Source organism: Mobula birostris, chromosome 14 (assembly GCF_030028105.1).
Source record: "Mobula birostris isolate sMobBir1 chromosome 14, sMobBir1.hap1, whole genome shotgun sequence".
In the NCBI taxonomy this organism is placed as follows: Eukaryota; Metazoa; Chordata; class Chondrichthyes; order Myliobatiformes; family Myliobatidae; genus Mobula; species Mobula birostris.
In genome coordinates this window covers 84,714,632-84,735,306 of record NC_092383.1, presented here as the reverse complement: position 1 = coordinate 84,735,306, position 20,675 = coordinate 84,714,632, and the positions used below count along the sequence as shown (strand labels likewise).

Genomic DNA, 20,675 nt, shown 5'->3' with positions numbered 1-20,675 from the left:
GAACATACTCGATGGGCTGAATGGTGTAATTCTGCTCCTATGTCTTAGTGTCTTGTTTTATTACCTGCATTTTCACTTCATCTTGTACTGTACCATGAGTCTTACTGATTGGCAGTGCAGACACTCAGCCTTTCTCTTCTTGCTCTCTAAGACACATCTCCACTGCCCTTCCCTTTATGGAATGTCCAAGAGTCAGCTCTGCTGTGGCTGTAACAGATCCTGCCACACTCCGGGCCAACATTAAATCCAAGCCTGCTGTTATCAAATACCTTGGAGGGGTCCCTTGAAGGTATTGAACTGTTTTCAAAGCATCCAGCTCAATCTGTGTTTGATTCAGACTATTAGCAATTCCAAACAAATGTTGGAAACAACTTTTTTTCCCCCACAACTTCTCTTTCACTACTGCAAATCAGTTACAAGTTGGAGGAGCAACACCTCATATTCCGTCTGAATAGTCACCAACCTGATGGCATGAACACTGATATCTCTAACTACCAGCAATTCGCCCCCTCATTCCCTCTTTAATTCCCACTCTGGCTCCCCTCTTACCTCTTTTCTTCTGCACAACTGCCTATTGCCTCCCCCGATGCCCCTCCTCCATCCCTCTCCCATCGTCCACTCTTCTCTCCCATCAGATTCCTTCCTCTCCAGCCCTTTACCTTTTCCACTTATCACCTCTCAGCTTCTTTCTTCATCCCCACCCACTTGGCATTACCTATTACTTTCTAGCTTGTACCCCATCCGCTCCCCCACCTTCTTCCCCCTGCCTTTTCAGTCCTAATGAAGGGTCTCAATCTGAAATGTCATCTGTTTATTCACTTCCATTGATGCTGCCTGACCTGCTGAGTTCAAGCATTTTGTGTGAGGCTTTGATCTTTTGCTTCTTCCTTTATTTGTCAGCTCTTATGATTATACAGCTGCTGTGCCCAAAACTTATGAGCCGGCTTTCCCATATTATGCGAATTGATCACAGGCTTAGCATATAGATCAGCAGCACAGTGGTGCAGCTGGTAGAGTCACTGCGCAACAGACCCAAGTTCAATCCTCACCTCTGGTGTGAATGTGGATTCCTGACTGCGGTAAAACTTTCCCCATTTTTAAGCCACTTCTCTGAACATTTCCTCAGACATCAAATCAGGAAACATCAATTCAGTTTCAAGCTAGCCATCTACAAACTGCAGTGTAACATATTGTCAAAATGTCAATAACATTTTGTGAACTCAACTCCTAAGAGTCAATGGCAACAGGCACAGAGGACATCCATCATTGACAAGACCCTTCCCAGTTACAAAGGTAGAAACAGATCATTGCTCCTTGATCATTACAAGGTCTATATACTGAAATTCCCTCCCACAGTGCATAGCCTTCACTCAGATGGCAATGATTCAATGCAACAGCTTGCAACCACTTTTGCGGGCACAGATGATTAAATACTGGCCTTGCCTTTGCTGCCCATATCCCATGCAAGTCCAACTTCTAAATCATAGCATCACCTTCAGCCCACCCGAACTATGCTGCAACTCCCATTCCACAAACTTACTTTAACAGCCCAGTTTGCAGAACAGCAGCAAAAATCTAACAATTATCACCGTGCAATTGTAATGTTCACATCGGTGATCCGTTGGCATTTTCAGACAGGGAACAAACTGCAGCACGTGCTTGTTGAAAGCAAGGTTACTTGTTACAACACAGCAATAAATCAGACGAGTGGAGGGTGATGATACCCATGACTGCAAGACATGCAAGTCAGAAAGAATAAAACTGAGGTAGTGAAAACTGGTAGTGTGCAAGGGTGTTGCTACTCATGAGATATTTATCATTAAAAACAGTACAAGTGGGAAGAAAATTTAAGGCATTATATAGTGAGTGGGGTGCAATAAAACCATGATGTGATGCTGTCAGTAATCCAAGGTTCAAGTAGGTCAACAATTAAACAAAGTTACTGACAAACTGGAGGCCAGAGTACATCCAGTCAGATCATATTGCGATTTGGTGCTTATAATTAATTCACAAGTAGAATTAGTCACACCTTCACAGGCTCCAATGTCAAAGGTACGGAAATCCAGCTAGCATCATTCATAAGATGACCTAATTAAGAAATTACCCATTGTGCACAAGCTTGAGATTGGATATTTGCCCAAAGAGACAGTCAAACAAATGGTTTGATCTGCAGTCTCTGGTCACATCTTCAAGAATCACAAATTGTTGTCATTTTTCTCTAGATGTGATCGGCACTCATGCCTCCAAACTAACATACCTGGTGAAAATACATTTTTTTTTACATGAAGGCTCATCAGACCACAATGGAAATATTTTGAAACAGCTGGCCTATTTCTTTGTCTTGTGGGCCTCACCTTCCTTTTCATTGTAGATGATATTCTTGCAAAGAAGATCATTGTGGCAAAGTACTGTGGGAGAGTTCAGCTCCGACAGGTACTGCTTCATCCACGTCATTTCCCTCTCCAACGTCTGCAAAGGTGGCACTTCTTGCTGAATCCTGAAGCAAAGTAAAATCCAGTTTAGATCTCTTAATAATTTAAATTCAGAAGCTATAGCTGCCTAGTGGGATTAAAGCTAGTCTCTCGGAATTCACTATGATTGCCACCAAGTGGCTATATCCACAAAAGCAAAAGCTTGCCTTTGTTTAACTGCATATTGCTTAACTTGTTAGTCAGTTCTGTTTATAGTCATATCCACCAGGGTGTAATGAAGTTTCTTACGTGAAGCTCAGAGTGAAAATTATACATGGTAATATTGGTTGGGCTGCAGAATTTTTTTTAATAGTTTAACTTTGCTTGAAATGCAAAAAGTGCTTGAATGTATTTTTACATAATCAGATATATGTGCATTTGTTCCTGTAGTTACAATTGCCTCCATTTCTCTGGAAACTTTTGTTTCAGTGACAGGTGTTGCATTACTTGAATCTGATTAACTGACTATGATGACCAGATCACCATTGTCTTTCTCTCCTCCCTTGCCTCCCCTTTCTCAGCTCTTCTCCTTCGTCCTTTCCTTCTCCACATGCTTCTCCCTTCCTTTGTTTTTCTAACACTTAGGGAAACAATCGTAAGCAACAATTTTTATGCCTCGTTCTCAATTTCCAAAGAATCTTTGGATGGTGAAAGCATCAAGATATATATACATACATATACATACTTTACAGACTATTCCCACCATGGAATTAGACAAGTCACTATAACCAACAGGTTAAAAAGTCTTATTGTATGCAGTAAATTGATCTTCAGGAGCCTAGTTGATTTGGATAAACTACTGAGTTTCTCCCAAACTTGGACGGAGGGAGGGAGGGAGGAATGAACTCCGGCTAAATTATTGTATGGTTGAATACACACCTGGTGTTTTTGGCTTCTGGTGTGAACTCAGTGGAGACAAGAGCCATGTACTTGTGCATTTTCACCCAGAGGTTGGGTTTAGGAATGCAGCCATTGTGGGCATGAATAGAATGAATCCTTGCCAGTTCAGTCGCTATGAGCCTGCAAAGTGGTACAAAGAGCACAAGTTATTCAATCTATATCAAGAATAGTTTCAAGAAAGTCTTTCCCTTTCATCAAGGCATTGATGAACCAGGCTTAGAAACAGAGGCCTTTAAGATGCTCAGCCATTTGATAACACGATCTGTGCAGTAACTTCATGTATTCATCTTTGATCTATAAATATCCATCAAACTTAAATTGGCAACGTTCTTGGCCTGAAATATAGTTTGCAGAAGTTAGATAAACTGAAAAAAAGTTCTGATGAAGAGTCTGAGCTATGACAGATGCTTCCTCACTTGCTGAGGGTCGCTAGCATTTTCTGCTTTTATCTGAAAATGCCAGCACTTGCAAACCTTTCAGCATTTTCCTGAATTATGCAAAGTTCTGATTACACAACCTCTGCTTCAGCTGCAAACATAAAAGCCAGAATTTCATTAAAGCAGAAATTATCTCAAATTCCTTTCCACCAACACAATCACCTCTTCTCATCCGATACCACTTTAATCCTCTTCCCGATCTCTCTCCATCCATTCTTTTCTCATAACAAGAACTTTCCTTAGATTTCCACTGTTTCTAGCTTTTCACCATTATGTATTTCCTTCTGTCTTTATATTCAAATTGGGTGGTCGTGTATTTGTCATAACTTTGGAAAATTAAAACCATTCGCTGATTTGTTAAATTCTTTATAACCTTATGCATCCAACCACATTACTTATAATGCATTTTATTTCATGGTGCATTCTGATTCACTTAGTTGAATTAATTGCAGGCTGCCCAGCACAATCCTTGCTCATTTGATTTGATGCAAACACATTCCTTGGTATGTTTCAAATGTACACATGACATATAAATTTAATCTTCTTTTGATGTGATTCAAATGCAGCACTGCTCAAGTGTAAGCATGTTATCCTTCTCATTTCATACAAGGAATCTGAGGCAGGATCTAATTACAGACAGCCAACGTAGCTTTGTCAAAGGCAGGTCTTGTCTTCATTTTCTCTACAACAGAACATTTTAGTCTGCAGTTATCGCTTTTCCCTTGTATTGTGTTAATGCACTGATGAGATGAAAGGCATGCAAAACAATACTTCCAAAAGTACCTCAGTACACAAGGCAATAATAAACCCATTTCCAAACAATAGGTTGGTCATCTGACAACTCCAGACAAAAATCAAAGGCACGAGTTGAAAATCAAATCAGAAAAATTTTAACCAATAAGTGACAGCTAACATACCGTAGGTTTAAACGAAAACCTGTCTCAACATTGACTTCCAAGTAATCCTTCGTGGTGTTGTAACAGATTTGGAGAATTTTTATTCACTGCAAACATGCCTTGCTAAGCTACCCCATCCCCAGAGGCACAAAAATGAAAGACATTCCCAGTCAAGTGCTTGGTTGTTATACATCTTAATGCTGGCAAGTTACCTGAATAACAGGCTTGCTAATGTATAGCCTGCTTACAGCCTTTAATGCTCCCAAAGCACTACACATGGTATAGGAAACAATTTGATAGCAAGCTGTGCGACACTGACCTGCAAACCCCTGTTAATTTACATTGACTTAAGGACCATGACATTAAAAGCAACCCAACCAGTCTTCAGAGTAATGGGATGAGATGTTTGACAGGGATTTGATTTACCACCTCAAGGGAAAGGCAGGACATGCCCTCTTCACACTGATACTATCAGGACGGAGGTACAAGCCTGAAAGCACACACACAGCAATTCAAGAACAGCTTCTTCGTCTCTGCCATGGACACTGAACCCATGAACACGACCTCACTTCTTTATTTGTTATTTTGAGATTTTTAAATATATATACACACACACTTAATGTAACTTTTTCCCCCTCTATATTTAACTATCATGTATTTCATTGTACTGCTGCCATGAAGTTAAATTTGATGACATATGCCGGTGATATTAAATCAGATTCTGATTCAACAGAGGGTCAATATTCCATTACATGAATGCCCTAGAACCTGCTCACGTTTTCAAAGTAGATGTTAAAGCAGAAGTTGCAGAAACAAGGTTGCCCAATTAAACTGGCTGACACTAACAAGGCTTTAGTAAATGACACGAGTATAATGATCAGTGGTATCTGGCTTTCTGCACTGCGCACATGTGCCTGAGGAAAAACTTCACATTTATTTGTACCATTATTATCAATGAATCACTTCTGAAGAGCTGTTTTGAAGCTAAAGCCAGCATGGATTTCAGGTCCTATGAACAGTGACAAGACATATAAACCCGTTGTGCTGGTGCCTGTTCACAGATAAGACTACAAAACCTGGGAGCAAAATTAGGCCATTCAGTCCATCAGCAAGATAAACAGCCAAAGGATTTCCTTTATCTTTTTCAAATAATGTAATGGACTGTTTCCCCAGACAAGCCGATGGGATTTCAGTCCTGTACATCTCAACAAAGGGCACTGTTCCAGCTCCACTACTTTCCTTAGCTCTGCACAGAACTTTTACTCTAGATTATGAACTCTTCTTTGAACAGCAGCAAAAATTCATCTGTAGTGGTCCTACTGCACATCCCCTCCACCCAATTTCTGAACAAACTATGAAGACTATGTAAATTTTTTTGCATTTCTTAATTCCTCACTGTAACTTTTTATATTTTGCACTTTATTGTTGCCACAACACAACAAGTTTCACAATGTATGAAAATGAGAATAAACCCAATTCTGAAATTCAGCACTTCAGTTTCAGAGATGAATTAGCTACCCGAGTCAAATTGGAATGAGTACAAGGGAGCCAAAAGGCTAACAGTGACAATAAGTTTTTTGAAGACACCAAGCTGTGATGCAAAAATGCCTTACTGCAAATACAAAAGTGAATCAATAATTTCCTAAGGGTTCTGGACTGATTTGTAAAGGGAAAATTCCATGAAGAAATACAAAGCCAATATGGAGTCATTCAGACAGCCCTCTCCAACTAGGATGGGCCCCAACAACAACCTCCAATGCTGTAGAATTTTTCAATTTATGAAGTAAATAACTCCCAGCTATTAAATAGAGAATGGACTCTGGCGCTTGGTAATTTGTTGAAGCCATTGAGAGCGGAGCTGCCTAGGAGGTTAGGACGACAATACCAGCGGGGATGATGGCAGATCAGAAATGGCTGAAGTTACTGGGAATAGTTCACAAGGCGCAGGATAGATGTGTCCCACTGAGGTAGTTCTCAATTGGCATTGGTAGGCAACTGTGGCTGCCAAAGGAAGTTAATTCTGCATAAAAGTCAAAGAAAGGGCATACAAAGTTCAAAAGAGAGTGAGAAGTTGGATGAATGGGAAGTTTTAAAAATCCAACAAAAAGCTACAAGAAGAGAAAAGATATAATATGACTTCTGCTTTAACATCTACTTTGAAAACGTGAGCAGGTTCTAGGGCATTCATGTAATGGAATATTGACCCTCTGTTGAATCAGAATCCGATTTAATATCACCGGCATATGTCATGAAATTTAACTTCAAGGCAGCAGTACAATACAAAGCAGGATACAAAACGTTTTCTCAGTTATATCAATAATAAAAAGGGAGGCAAGAGTTGATATTGGACCACTGGAAAATGATGCCGGTGAGGTAGTAATGGGGGACAAAAAAGAACTAAAATGGCAGATGAACTTAATGGGTACTTTGCATTTGCCTTCACTGTGGAAGACACTAGCAATGTGCCAGTGGTCTGTGAGTGTCCGGGAGCAGGAGTGAGTGCCATTGCTATTACAAATGAAAAAGTGCTAGGCAAACTCAAAGGTCTTAAGGTAAATAAGTCACCTGGCCCAGATGGACTACGTCATAGAGTCCTAAGAGAGGTTGCTGAAGAGACAATGGATGCATTGGGCATGATCTTTCAAGAATCACTTGATTCTGGCATGATCATGGAGGATTAGAAAATTGCAAATGTCACTCCACTCTTTAAGGAGGAAAGGCGGCATAAGAAAAGAAATTATAGGCCAGTTAGTCTAAGCTCAGTGGCTGGGAAAGTGTTGGAGTCTATTCTTAAGGATGAGGTTGAGGTACTTGGAGACTAATGACAAAATAAGACAAAGTCATCACAGTTTCTGTAAAGGAAAATCTTGCCTGACAAACTGTTGGAGTTCTTCGAGGAAGTAACAAGCAGGGTGGACAAAGGGGAGACAGTTGACGTCATTTATTTCTATTTTCAGGTGGTGTTTGATAAGGAGCCACATGAGGCTACACGAGATAATGCTGAGCCTTTATAAGACACTAGTCAGGCTGCACTTTGAGTATTGTCAACAGTTTTGCGTCCCATATCTCAGAAAAGATGTGTTGTCATTGGAGAGAGTCCAAAGGAGGTTCACGAGGATGATTTCTGGAATGAAGGGGTTAACACACGAGCAGCATTTGGCAGCTTTCGGCCTGTACACACTGGAATAAAGAAGAATGCGGGGAGGATCACATTGAAATCTGCTGAATGTTGAAAGGACTAGATAGGGTGGATGTGGAGAGGATGTTTCCTACTGTCGGGTTGTCCAGAACTAGAGGGCACAGCCTCAAAATTTGAGTGGTGAACTTTTAGGATGGCAGTAAGGAGGAATTTTTTTAGTCTTTGAGTAGCAACTCTGTGGAATGCTCTGTCACAGACTGCGGTGGAGGATTTAAGGCAGAAGTCGATCGTTTCCTGATTGGTCGGGGCATCAAAGAATATGGTGAGAAGGTAGGTGTATGGGGTTGAGTGGGATCAGAGAGCAGACTCGATGGGCTGAATGGCCTAGTTCTGCTCCTATGTTTTATGCCTTTAACATACAAATAAGAGAAAGTTATTCAACTTGAACAAAATGAACAGGTGTAAAGCTACATGGGTGCATCTATGGAAAAAAGAGTAAACAGTCAACGTTTCTGGCCAAGATGTTTCATCGGGACTGGAAAGGAAGGGGAGAAATCAGAATAAGAAGTGGGGATAGGGGTGGAAATAGTACAAGATGGCAGTTGATAAATGAAAGAGAGAGGGGGACAGGTGAAGTAAAGAGCTGGGAAGTTGATTGCTGAAAGAGACAAGGGCTAGAGAAGAGGGAATCTGACAGAATACAGAAGACCATGGAAGAAAGGGAAGGGGAAAAGCACCAGAGGGAGTTGACGGGCAGGTAAGAGAAGGCAAGATCTTACACCTTATTGTGTGCCTGTACTGCACCTTCTCTGTAGCTGTTATATTTTATTCTTCACTGTTATTCCTTTACCTTCTACTGCCTCAATGCACTATGTAATGATCTGATCTTGGTATATGTGACAATAATAAACCAGAGGTTCTCAAGAGCTTGAAACTGCTCAGTCTTAAGAGGAGATACTTTGCATTTTCCAGATGTCCCTGTTAGTCTAAGCAAATATTAAACAGAAGACATAACAAGCCCCAGAAACAAAGTGTTCAAACTTCAGGAGTGAGGTATATTGACAATTTATGTCCATTTGTTTTAAGTAGAGAGTTGCAAGGAACAATCTGTCCAGGTAGGTGGATGTGGGCTGAGGTTTAAAAACTGAATGATCATTCAAGCTGTAGTCAAAGTATACATCATTTTGGCCAGATGCAGAATCGGTAATCATGCTCTGCCCACCTGGGAATACAAACAAAAATGACATGACTTCTATATGATAAATTATTAAAATTGGTAATTTTGGTTTATTACTTTCACATGCACTGGGATAAAGCTCATCTTGCATACTCTTTATAGAAATAAAATTATTACACAATGCAAGCTCTCAACAAGGAAGATGGTAAGGTCAGGAGTCTTACCTGACAAGAGTCAATAGTCTTATAACAGCAAGCAAGAAGCTGCCCTTGAGGCTGGTGATACATGCTTTTAGGCTTTTGTATCTTTTGCCCAATGAGATTTTTTTTTGGTGGGGGGGGGGGGAGAGAAGAGAGAAACAGGTGCCCTAGTCCCCCAGAAAGCCACTACTCAAGCATTATCAAAGTTTTACATCCCTCCAGGATATTCATCATAAGATGTAAGATCAACCCCTTGTGCTGAGACCACACTCTAGACAGTCTAGCCTATTAATTCTTCTCAGAGTGGACATGCAAATAACATCACCTCAACTACTGCGCTTGGCTGATTCGCTACTTAATCTTCTCATCCCAATAATCTATCTTGCCAAGTCAGGTCGTCATGTCAGAATTTCTTTAACTTTGCATACTAAACTCCTTGAATGAAAGGCACATCATTTGCCTTCCAAATTACTTGCTTTACCTACATGGTGAACATTGATACAAAAGCCTAAGGAATGCATTACCAGAGTTAAATTCATGCTCACAAAAACATCTCTTTCCCGACAGCCTTTCTGGAAAGATGATGATTTACCTCCATTAATTTTGTGGCAAATGAGGGAACTTCAGACTCCTTCTGAGATGGGGCACAAGGTGTCTCATATAATGGGCCGGTGCGTGGTTGCGTGTGGCGCTCTCCTTCTGTTGCAAACTCTGGGTTTCTGCATGCTCCTGATACATGGCCACAAGGCTCTCAATAACTTTCAGAGAGCACCTTTTCTATTAGAAAAACCACGAGCCACAGATTTCTAAGAGTCTGCGTGGATATTGACTTTAAGGAAATTTTGAACTTATCTGTGAGTACTTTACTTTGATAGTCTTATAATCTCCTCTGACAACTGAGCCTATATTTTGGGACTCTGACTTTATCCATAGAATGATGGGGTCTGCCAGATATAGTCAAAAGAAAACTGTAGTCTCTAGTAATACACGTGCTGTCCGGGGAAAACACAATGACAAAATAGAAAAACTGTGATTATGATGATGAGGAAGATGATGCAGGACCACATACAGACTAATGTGCACAATATTGAAATTACTTAAATATGTAAGTGCATTGAAAGTTTAGAGAAGGCTTACTAGACTAATATTTGGAATGGGCAGGTTACCTCAAGAATAAAGTTTGAATAGACTGGCTGTTATCCATTGTTCTTAGAGGAGAATTGATTGAGACAAGAATCTGCAGGGCATTCAGAGTGGACAGAGAATGGACATCACTGATAACAAATAACAAGTCACCCATTTAACATAGAGGTGGTGAAATTTTCTCTGAACCTCGAAAGAATTGTGGAAGAGTCTGAATATTTTAAACAGGGATTGAAAAATTACTGGGTGTAGGCAAGTATATGGAATCAAGGGTTATAATCAGGTTAGCACAATTGTATTGAGTATTTCCATAATTAATTCATATATTAATGTGCTTCTCCAGGCTGGAGAGCTGGGAACCAGAGGTCAGGAAGGCATGGGCTCAATTCAGTTTCGATTGGGTTCAGGAAGAAGTTTTCACTTTCGGGTAGTGAAACTTTGAATTCTCAGTAGCAGAAAATTTAGAATATTCAATTAATTATATTCCTCAGGGCTGCACAGTAACAAAGCGGTTAGCATAATGCGATTACAGCACGAACAATCTGGGTTGAATTCCGCTGCCACTTGTAAAGAGTTTGTACGTTGTCCCCATGACTTCCTCAGGATGCTCCAGTTTCCATCTACATTTCAAAGATGTATGGGTTGGTTGGTTAATGGTCACATGGATGGTGCAAGCTCTTTGGCTCAAATCAAGGTGTTAAGAGAAAAGATCAAAAAACTCAGTCAACAAAATTGGCCATAATCGCATTGGAAAGCAGAGCAAGCTCAGGGAATCTCGTTCCCATCCCCCTTTAGATGCTGACTACCCAGAATTACCATACAAGATCAATTTTCCTCCTTCCCTCCCTTCAGAATTGTCAACCACTCCCTATCTAGCCCTGTTTTGCAGCATTGACTGACGCGAACAGTACCACCAACACCCAACTCTCCACTCAATCGCATTCTTTCTGATCAGGTATTTATCCATTATAATCTTGCTCAAATCCTGCAAGCCACATTGCACTTGCTCTTTTCCTTCGCAATTTCTACTCCAAACAGTGTACTTTCGAGGCCTGTGATCTCTGCTGGAGCGTTCCTCGTCCGACAGGGCACAAGGCTTTCACAATCAGGCCGGCCTCCCAATGGGCAGCCTGTCAAAATAAACAAACACACATTCTGTGGAAAGTCATTAAAACTGAACAACACTGCACAGTATTCCAGGAAAGCTGGAAATATCAGAAATCCACCAGCTCCTTGGAAACCCCACGTGAGTTAATGCCAGAGCCACTGAACCTACCAATCTCATTCGCTAGTGGAGGAATATATCATTTTGTTACCACACTTCCCCAGCTCCTGCTCTCAGATAAATCAATTGACTTCTGCTGCTCAAGTCCCCTATTCAAAACAAAATCACAAATTCATAATTTCATAAGGTTTATGGGGGTGGAGGTTGTCTTCTGCCAGCCCCTCCAACTCTCAAACACACTCACACTACACTGGTCACTGTTCATCTTCCATTGCTGTTCGCTGACATTTATACTACTGTTTGTTTTATTGTAAGAGTAGAATGTCACTGGAACTGTCTTACATAAGCAGGCACCTTGCAATTTACGTTAACCTGCCAGACTTCAAGCAATGCCACTCAGAATTGTGTTAATATTATTTTGTGACTGAATGTGGTGGATCGCAACTATATGTACTGTATTTTGCACCTTGGCCCCAGCAGAACAATGTCTCGTTTAGCTGTATACATGGACGGTTGACTGACAATGAACTTGAACACCTTATTTCTCCCCTTGAAACTTACAAGTCTGCTGATAACGTCATAAAGCTTTGGAACTTTACGACTGTAAGAGTGGAACAATAATCCCCCAATGCTCACTTGCACCTTTAAGGTTACACCATGTTATAGCAAAGTGGGAGTTGCCAGTGGGCACTCAGCTCCACAACCTTTGTTACAATGAAGGCTGGAGCAAACAAGCACTGGTCAAATTATAACACAAAATGGTAACTTTTTCAATAGGAATATCTTACAAAGATTAAAGGGTTAGGGACAATAGGTACATGATGCTATAAATGCATAATCCTATCTGTAAGAAATTAAGGATGCAATTGCCAAGTTTATTTGCTTTCAGTAATTTTATGAAAAGTGATTTGACAATGTTAGATCCCACCAATTGAACACCCTCTCATATCTCCACCCAGTTTCAGTATTCTATTAAATCTCTGTAATACTGCTGCTGTGAAGGCTTCCTACTTTGCAGTGATGTGGCCGGAACTGACACCATCATTAGAAATGCTGCTTGACTGCTGGCCAGAATGACAACAATATAAAGCACTGTGGGAAAGCAGGCTTCCAAACCTTATAATACACCTATTCACATCCACTGTTCATGATACAGCCAAGGATTAATGTTAGTTTCCAGGGATCAGAGATCTTGGATGGAATGCCCCAGTGCAATTCTTAAACAATAATTCAATCAGAATCAGATTTATTAGTTAAGGAAAACTCAATTAACAAACTGAGGTTAAAAGTAGTTGCCACAAGGAAATCTGCAGATGCTGGAGAGTTATATAAATATTATAGACGAGGGAAAAGACCAAATAAGCAGGGCCTCTGGGAACATATCCAAACATTCCTGACAACCCTTCTTAATGGAAGAGAAGGGTAACTAAATGAGGAAATATAAAGAAAGCCCTGGAGGATAACACTTCACACATGAAGGCCAACGGACTGCTGAATGTATCAAAAAAATGAACTTTCCTTCCCAGAAAAACCTCTGACATCATGACCTAAGAGAGAGTGAGCAATGGAGTCACAAAGCACTACAGCACAGAAACAGGCCCTTAGCTAGTGTCCATGCCAAAATGTTATTCTGTCTAGTCCCATAGATCCACAACTGGACAATAGCCCACCATACTCCACCTGTCCATGTACTTATCCAAACTCCTCTTAAATGTCAAAATAGAACTCACATCCACCATTTCCTCTATTTAGCAACACTGAGAAGTCTCTAAACTTTGAGTATTACTTGTTAAAGGAGATTCTGTAATCTAAAATGTGGTCATTTTCTTAGCAAGGCATAGTGCCATGCTGGGGGGGGGTGGGTGATAAACAGTCGTCCATCTTGTCGCAAGGTTTGGTTCTGCCTTTCATTTCTTCCCCCTTCCTTGTTTTATCTGAAATTTGGCTAAGGGTTTATGGTCTGGATGGAGGTCATGGGCCAAAGCTAAATAATGGTTCAGCATGGACTACATGGGCCATAGATCCTGTTTCTATGCTGTAGTGCTCTGTAGCTCCTGGGTTGTTGGCTAGTTTGGCCAAATTGTTTGAAGAGTAAATAGCTGAAAAGTGAAAGGAACATTTTATTTCTGAAAGAAGTATTCAGAAGATGATTGGAATAATTCTCCAAAAAGCTAAATGTTGTTCCAGACATTCAGTTTGCAACCCGTTTTCCATTGCACAGATCAAAAAAAAAAGAAAATCCATATCCAGGGCCTGCTTTTCAACTTGCAATCCTACAGTGTGAAACCAGGTAGCCAACAGAAACCTCCTATAGAAATGAAAGTTTAGGAGAATAGTGAGTTATTTAGTCTCCCAACATTCCAAACCAGTTAGGTGCTTGGGCCTTTAGGAAGTTGTTGGCACCCAGCCAGGTATGATGGCTCATGGTGGAATATGGATGGGTTTACTGAAATACTTCCCAACATATTCAATAAAACTATAAGAGCACAATTTGGCCATTCTGCCCATTCAGTCTGGCTATGATGGAAAAGTGGAGCAATTTATAATCCCTCTCAACCCCATTCACTTGCCTTCTCCCTGTAACCTTTGATACCCTTACTAAATCAACCTTAGTGTTAAACATACGCAATGACTTGGCCTCTATTAATCCTGCAAACCAACAATCCAGAGGGATAAATGGGATTTCACCAGTTGGAGGATGAGAGCTGACCTGATAGAGGTGTACAAAGATAATGAGAGGCACTGATCGTGTGGATAGTCAGAAGCTTTTTCCCCCAGGGGTGAAATGGCTAACACGAGAGGTACAGTTTTAAGGTGCTTGGAAGTTGGTACAGAGGAGATGTCAGGGGCAAGTTTTAAAAAAAAAATGCGGAGACTGGTGAGTGCGTGGAATGGGCCGCCAGCGACGGTGGTGAAGGCAGATACAATAGGGTCTTTTAAGAGGCTCCTGGATAGGTACATGGAGCTTAAAAAAAATAGAGGGCTATGGGTAACCTTAGGTAATTTCTAAGTATATGTTCGGCACAGCATTGTGGGCTGAAGGGCCTGTATTGCGCAGTGGGCTTTCTAGGTTTCAGTCAAGCAGCAAGTGGTTTTCCGGTCTCATTGAGCTTGGTAATCCCTAGAAGTGCTCAACTCCAAAACACATTGGCAGACACTCCATATGCAGATCAACAAATACATTCATTACTAAGCCAAAACAAATCCAGGCATAATACTTCATACCAAGTGGGATATTCTCATACCACGCAAGCAGTGATATGGTAGAGATATGGAAAAACAGACAGCACGGAAGTGCAAGTTTCTCAAACTAGAGACCACTCCCCCCCTATAAATTTCCCCCAATCACCTTAAAATTATGCTCTCATATTAGCCATTTCTTCCCAGGGAAAAAGTCTCCAGCAATCTACTCGATCTCTGCCTCTTATCTTGTACACCTCCATCAAGTCACTTGATTTGAGTTCTTCCCCCCCACCCCCATCTAGAAGGTGAATGAAATCTGGAAGGTATTACCTGCCTCTTCCACCCCACCAAGTAATCTCAAAATATTGTGGTCCCTAGACCACAAGTTCCCAAAATACCATGCTATATGTAGCAGGGTATGGATCATGTGGCACAAATGGAATTATAATGGATAGACAAAACAATAGTGTAGTCTAATCAGTTCACCTCTGCTCTTTCTTCAACTTTAAACTGGAAGCCGCAACCAGCTGCCACTGACAACGCAAGAATCAAGAACTCAACCAAGCTAATAGAATTCATGTCTGCCCCAACGAATTAAAAACATGGGCAGCATGAACAAATTGAAAACAGCTCAAAATGATTGTAAGGCAGCATTTTGGAAATGTATACTGGAAATTCAGGTGAACCATCCACGACTTTGTTTAAGCCATTTACATTTCCAGTTCAAAATATGGATATTTATGAAGCAGAACTTGGGAAGTCATCTCCAAACTGAAATTTGCATTCAAGTAAAATAGAGACTGCATTGGCATCTTCTAATCCAATTAATTTCAATGGTGATATTACTGATTTATGTCTTTCATCAACTACTTAAAAAGGTTCAATTACAGAAGAACAAAACTAACTAGAAACTAGGCCCCATCAATATAGCCATTGGCTCTTTGTGCAGTTCATGCAGCAATAACCATTTATCTTTAAGGTTGAGTAAATTTTGGTACCTGAACAGGGCTGGCTCTCGCACATGCTGTGGACCTAGTGCTATTCCATGCATGAACTCATAACAGAGGCCGTTCTGGAAGGTGCAGTAGAGCTTTGGGGCACAACCATTGGCATGTAGGACCTGAAAGCTCTTCAGTTCGTTGTCCCGATCCACAAACAGCTCAGTCTTGTTCCCGTAAACTCTCACCAGGACAACATCTTCCATACTGTTCCCCACATAGCAGCCAACTAGTTTGTTTGTGATTCCATCTGTAAATAACTGCAAGAAACAGTTCTTATTACTCACACGTCTGATGGTACAATGCTGCTGCAATATCTTATCAGTGAATTGAATGGAGTCAAATTTTAATGACAAACCTTGATCAGAGTAATGCCAGCACTCTGCCAGAATGATACAGCTTTCTCATCTGAACTGAGAACACAGAACAGTACAGCATAGGAGCAAGTCCTTTAGTCCGGTATTGTGCCGAATTAACCAAATGCCCAACTAATTCCTCCTGCCTACACAGTGTCTGCATCCTTCCATTTCCTGCACATTCATGTACCTCTCCAAGAGCCTCCTGAATGCCCCCACCACCCCCTCAGGCAGCACATTCCAGGCACCACTAAAAACCTGCTTCACACTTCTCTTGAACTTACCCCTATTCATCTTAAACTCATAACTTCTGGTATTAGGTATTTGAAACATGGGAACAAGATACTGGCTGTCTAACCCATCTATACCTCTGAGTCTCATAAACCTCTGCCAAACATTCTCCCCCCACAAACCTCTGCTACTCCAGAGAAAGCAACCCAAGTTTGTCTAACCCCTTCTTTTAGCACATGACCCCTAATCCAGGCAGCACCCTGGTAACCTCTTCTGCACCCTCTTCAATGGCTCAACATCCTTCCTATTAGGTGCCAACCAAAAGTGAATGCAATACTCCAGATGTGGCCTAGCTATAGTTCTATAAAGCTGCAACACAACTTCCCAACTCAATTTCTCAATTAATAAAGGCAAACATGCCATGTGCCTTGACTTGGTCCCCAAGATCCCTCTGCATATCAACACCGCTAAGGGTCTTGTTAAAAAAAAGTAAAAAAAAAAGTGTACTGTCTCTTTACATTTGATCTCCTGAAATGCAACACTTGACATTTGGCAACTCCATCTGCTAATCTTCCACCCATATCTGCGACTAATCGACATCTCGCTGTATCCTTTGGCAGTCTTCTACACTATTCACAACATCACCATTCTTTCCATCGTCTGCAAACTTACCAAAACACAAACATCTTCAACCAGGTTATCTACATATACAGTGGATTAATTGGGACACACAAGGACCAGTACCTTTTGGCCCAATTAGCTGAAGTTTCATGAAATAGTTAAAGGTACATAAAAGAGAAACTAACATTTAACTGAGGAACACATTACTTAAATGAAATACAGAACAGATGAGAATCCTACCAATACTACTGGTGGTTATCCATCCTATCTGACAATGACAAGAAACCTGTGTGGGAATTTTGTAAAGAGCAGAAGGCTGTTGCACTGGGGCAGTTCCACTCTCTCGACCTCAGACATCCAGGTCCAGTGAGACGAGTAGATGTCATAATTGGGGTCTTCCCTAGTTACAGTGAGTGGCCATGACTACTTCTGTGCCTCATCATGCGATTCGCTCTCCACATTGTGTTGCAGGACCACCTTTCTGGTGGATGGGTTTAACTGTCGATCTCATTCACCCAGTCTGCCAGAGCTGACTTCACATGTCAAGACAAAAATGTCCTTATCTCACCAGGGTACGAGAACTGCCGGCTAGTCTCACCTGGTTTAGTCCACCTGTCAAAGCAATGTACCGGGATGTGGCCGCTGTCACATGCAAACAGCTACTTGGAACCACAGGTAAGCCCACAGGGACCAAAGGTAACATTCAAGATGACTGTCAATAGTTTAAGATTCTTTGTCATTTCTAACTTACAGTGAAATAGCTGGGAGTGAAAATGAAACTATTTCTAGCATTTCCAAGTCTGAATGCTTGAAACTGCAGTGAGCAAAACAATTCTGAATAGTCTTACTGCTCATTTCTTGCCAACTATCAGTGACACAAATCAATATCTTTCGAACATAAAGAACACACACACACGCTCATTAGAAAATGTTCGGCAACAGTCTCTTGCCCCAATTAAGTGATATATTATCTGAAATAAACAAAAGGGAATCACAGCTACTTTCTCGATTTGCTTTTGCTCTTTAGAGTTGTCCCAATTAGTCTGTTGTTCCGATTCACCAACAATCCAATTAACCAGAACCCTCTGTATAAAATAGCAGTGATCCCTGAATGGATCTCTGCAGGATATCAGTATTCACTGACCTCCAGCCAGAATTTTTCTTGGTTTGGTTTTAGTATGCACTTCACATAACATTGATAACTTTTTGCCTTTTATTTTCTCTCGTTGTCAACAGATTAAAACCCAAAAGTCACATTGTGGATACAAACCCGATGTGTACAAACTCATTCAGAAAATGGATTATGAGGTATGGAAGGGTGGTGTTCAACGTAATACCAACACAAAGCTCACCAAATTGTGAATGTCCAAAGCTTACCAGGAGAAAGCCTGGATTTGCCATTAATATGCAATCAATGAAAGTGCACGCCGACTGAGTTAGTAACCAAATCTTTAAAAATGAAACAGAGTCCTAAAAATCTCTCATGCAGCAAAGCTGATGATCAGATGGTTTCTTTGAAAGCAGCTTATGTAGGCTGTGCTGGAGGAATCATGCAAGCTGGTGGACTTTTGTGGCAAAAATACCCTATTACTAACACATTTTATATGAAAAACTGGTAAACTATCACCACAATGAAGAGGAGAGGCCGATCTGAGGGTCAAGGCGTGCGGGTGTGATACAGAGCCAGAGCGAGGTCAAGGGGGGGCTGAATTGGAGATATACTTGGAGTGAGCAGAGGAGGAGGGAAAAGCTGAAGCACGGCTGTTTCGGAACCTGTCTGCCTAAACTGGGAGTGAGGTTTGAACCATCACCATGCTGATTTGGAAAGGTTGAGTATAGGCCGTAAGTGGCCCGGGCTCGGGGGAATGACTCCATGCTTGGATAGGTTAAGCGCCGGGCCAGATGGACTGAAAAGACAGGGTGTCAGGACCACAGGCGACGGTCCAGCTGGTTCTGCTCCACAACATTTTACTCTGATCTCCTCAGCGCTGAGGCTGTGTCGTGCCCCGGCTGCTCCAGGGTTAGTGTCTGTGAACTTCACGGCGATTCACCTCTGTGATGGACTGGGACTATGAGCCTACTCTGGCTGCTCAAAGATTCGGGTTTACGGACTCCATTTCATTCTGAATACTGATGCTTGCTTTACTGTTTGAATGATTCGATTTGTTTTCTCCCCTGTCTGTGCATTGGGTGTTGGTCTTTTATTTTAAATTGAGATCTTTCAGGTTTGTTTTGTGACTGCCTATAAGCAAATAAACCTCAAGGGTGTATAATCTATGCATACTTTGACAATAAAATGTACTTTGAAAATCTGATTCAAAAGTGCCCTTTAAAAATAAATTTGTTTAGGTCATCAGGATCGATCCAGTCCTAAACTATCTGGATGACTCAACTTACAGCAAGTTAAAACAAATGACTTATTTTGCAAAGCAATTAAGTATGATTACCAAGCCTCTGGAATTACCTTGGAAACTGGACATACTAGTTAGGGTTGGTAAGTTCTCAGCAATCTCTGTTGACTTCAGAAGTATGACAGCACTTGCGGGCTGCCCTCAGCACACGCTCGATTCAATTGACAAATAAAGCTAATCTTCAGCTCTAACTACTGAATGTCACTAACTCAGGACAATAAAGGAAGCATGAAAACTAGGAAAATACTGCAGACAGAAATGTTGACAGCCAATATTCAGTTGAATACGAGATGAATCAATAGTCAGTGGTCTAAGCCAAGTGTGCTGGAATTTGTAATGAATTTTTTTTGTCAAGCCTACAGCGAGGGATGAATAAATAATTCCATCATGTTATCAATCAATCCAGGTAGCAAGATCCAGAAAAGTAAAATAAAAGACTCCTACAGTACGCAAACTCCTGGAGGAGTCATTTAACAGAACGTCTGCAAAACTATAACATAACATTAAAAATACAGATTATAGTTATGGTGCCACTTCTAGTAAATAAATAGCTTTGCTTCATAGTAGGTTATCTATTCTAATTACTGCTATTGAATGTGCAACCATCTGGACTTTACTGACCTTCATCAAGATGGAGTGATGCATTTACAAAGAAACAACACAGATTGCAGCAGAGGATGCTCAACCTTAGTGTATTTTTTTTTAAAAAGGCTCCTGTTTGTATCAGAAAAGGAATTAGTTATATGGAAGTAGAAAAATACATCAAACAGAAGAGGAGAGAGCATGAACAGACCCTTCAGTCCACAAAGTGTGCCAAGCATAATGCCAAATTAAACGAATCCTTTCTGCCTTCACATGCCTATATAACAGCCTCTTGTACTCCACTATCATATCTGCTTCCACTATCAGCCCGGTGGTGCATTCTAGGCATCTGTCTGTGTAAAATAAACTTGTTCCACACATCCCCTTTAAACTTTTGCCCTCTCACCTTAAAGCTATCCCCTCTTACATTTGACCCACACCCCCCCCCCCGGGTAGAAATTAAGGATTCTGGCTCCATGCACACAAAATGCTAGTGCAACTCAGCAGGCCAGGCAGCATCTATGGAGAAAGAGTACAGTTGTCATTTTGGGCCAAGACCCTCCATCAGAATTGGCCAGCCACAATGAAGGGTCTCAGCCTGAAATGCTGACTGTTTATTTCTCTTCCTGACCTGCTGAGTTCCTAAAGCCACAAGTCTGTGCACTCTTCTTGATTTCCAAGGTTCTGCAGACTCTCGTGTTTAAG

At 41.1% G+C, this 20,675-nt stretch overlaps 1 protein-coding gene across 2 annotated transcripts in view; it reads right to left on the bottom strand.

Moving 5' to 3' along the window:
* The window catches only part of etnk2 (ethanolamine kinase 2), an 83,784-nt gene that overhangs the window by 43,732 nt on the left and 19,377 nt on the right, over positions 1-20,675 (bottom strand). For both annotated transcript variants that reach the window (XM_072278792.1, XM_072278793.1), the window contains exons 2-4: positions 15,770-16,029; positions 3,351-3,491; positions 2,355-2,497 (exon numbers count right to left, since the gene is read on the bottom strand). In XM_072278792.1, coding sequence (XP_072134893.1) covers positions 2,355-2,497; positions 3,351-3,491; positions 15,770-16,029 — 544 coding nt within the window. The remainder of the gene's footprint in view (positions 1-2,354; positions 2,498-3,350; positions 3,492-15,769; positions 16,030-20,675) is intronic.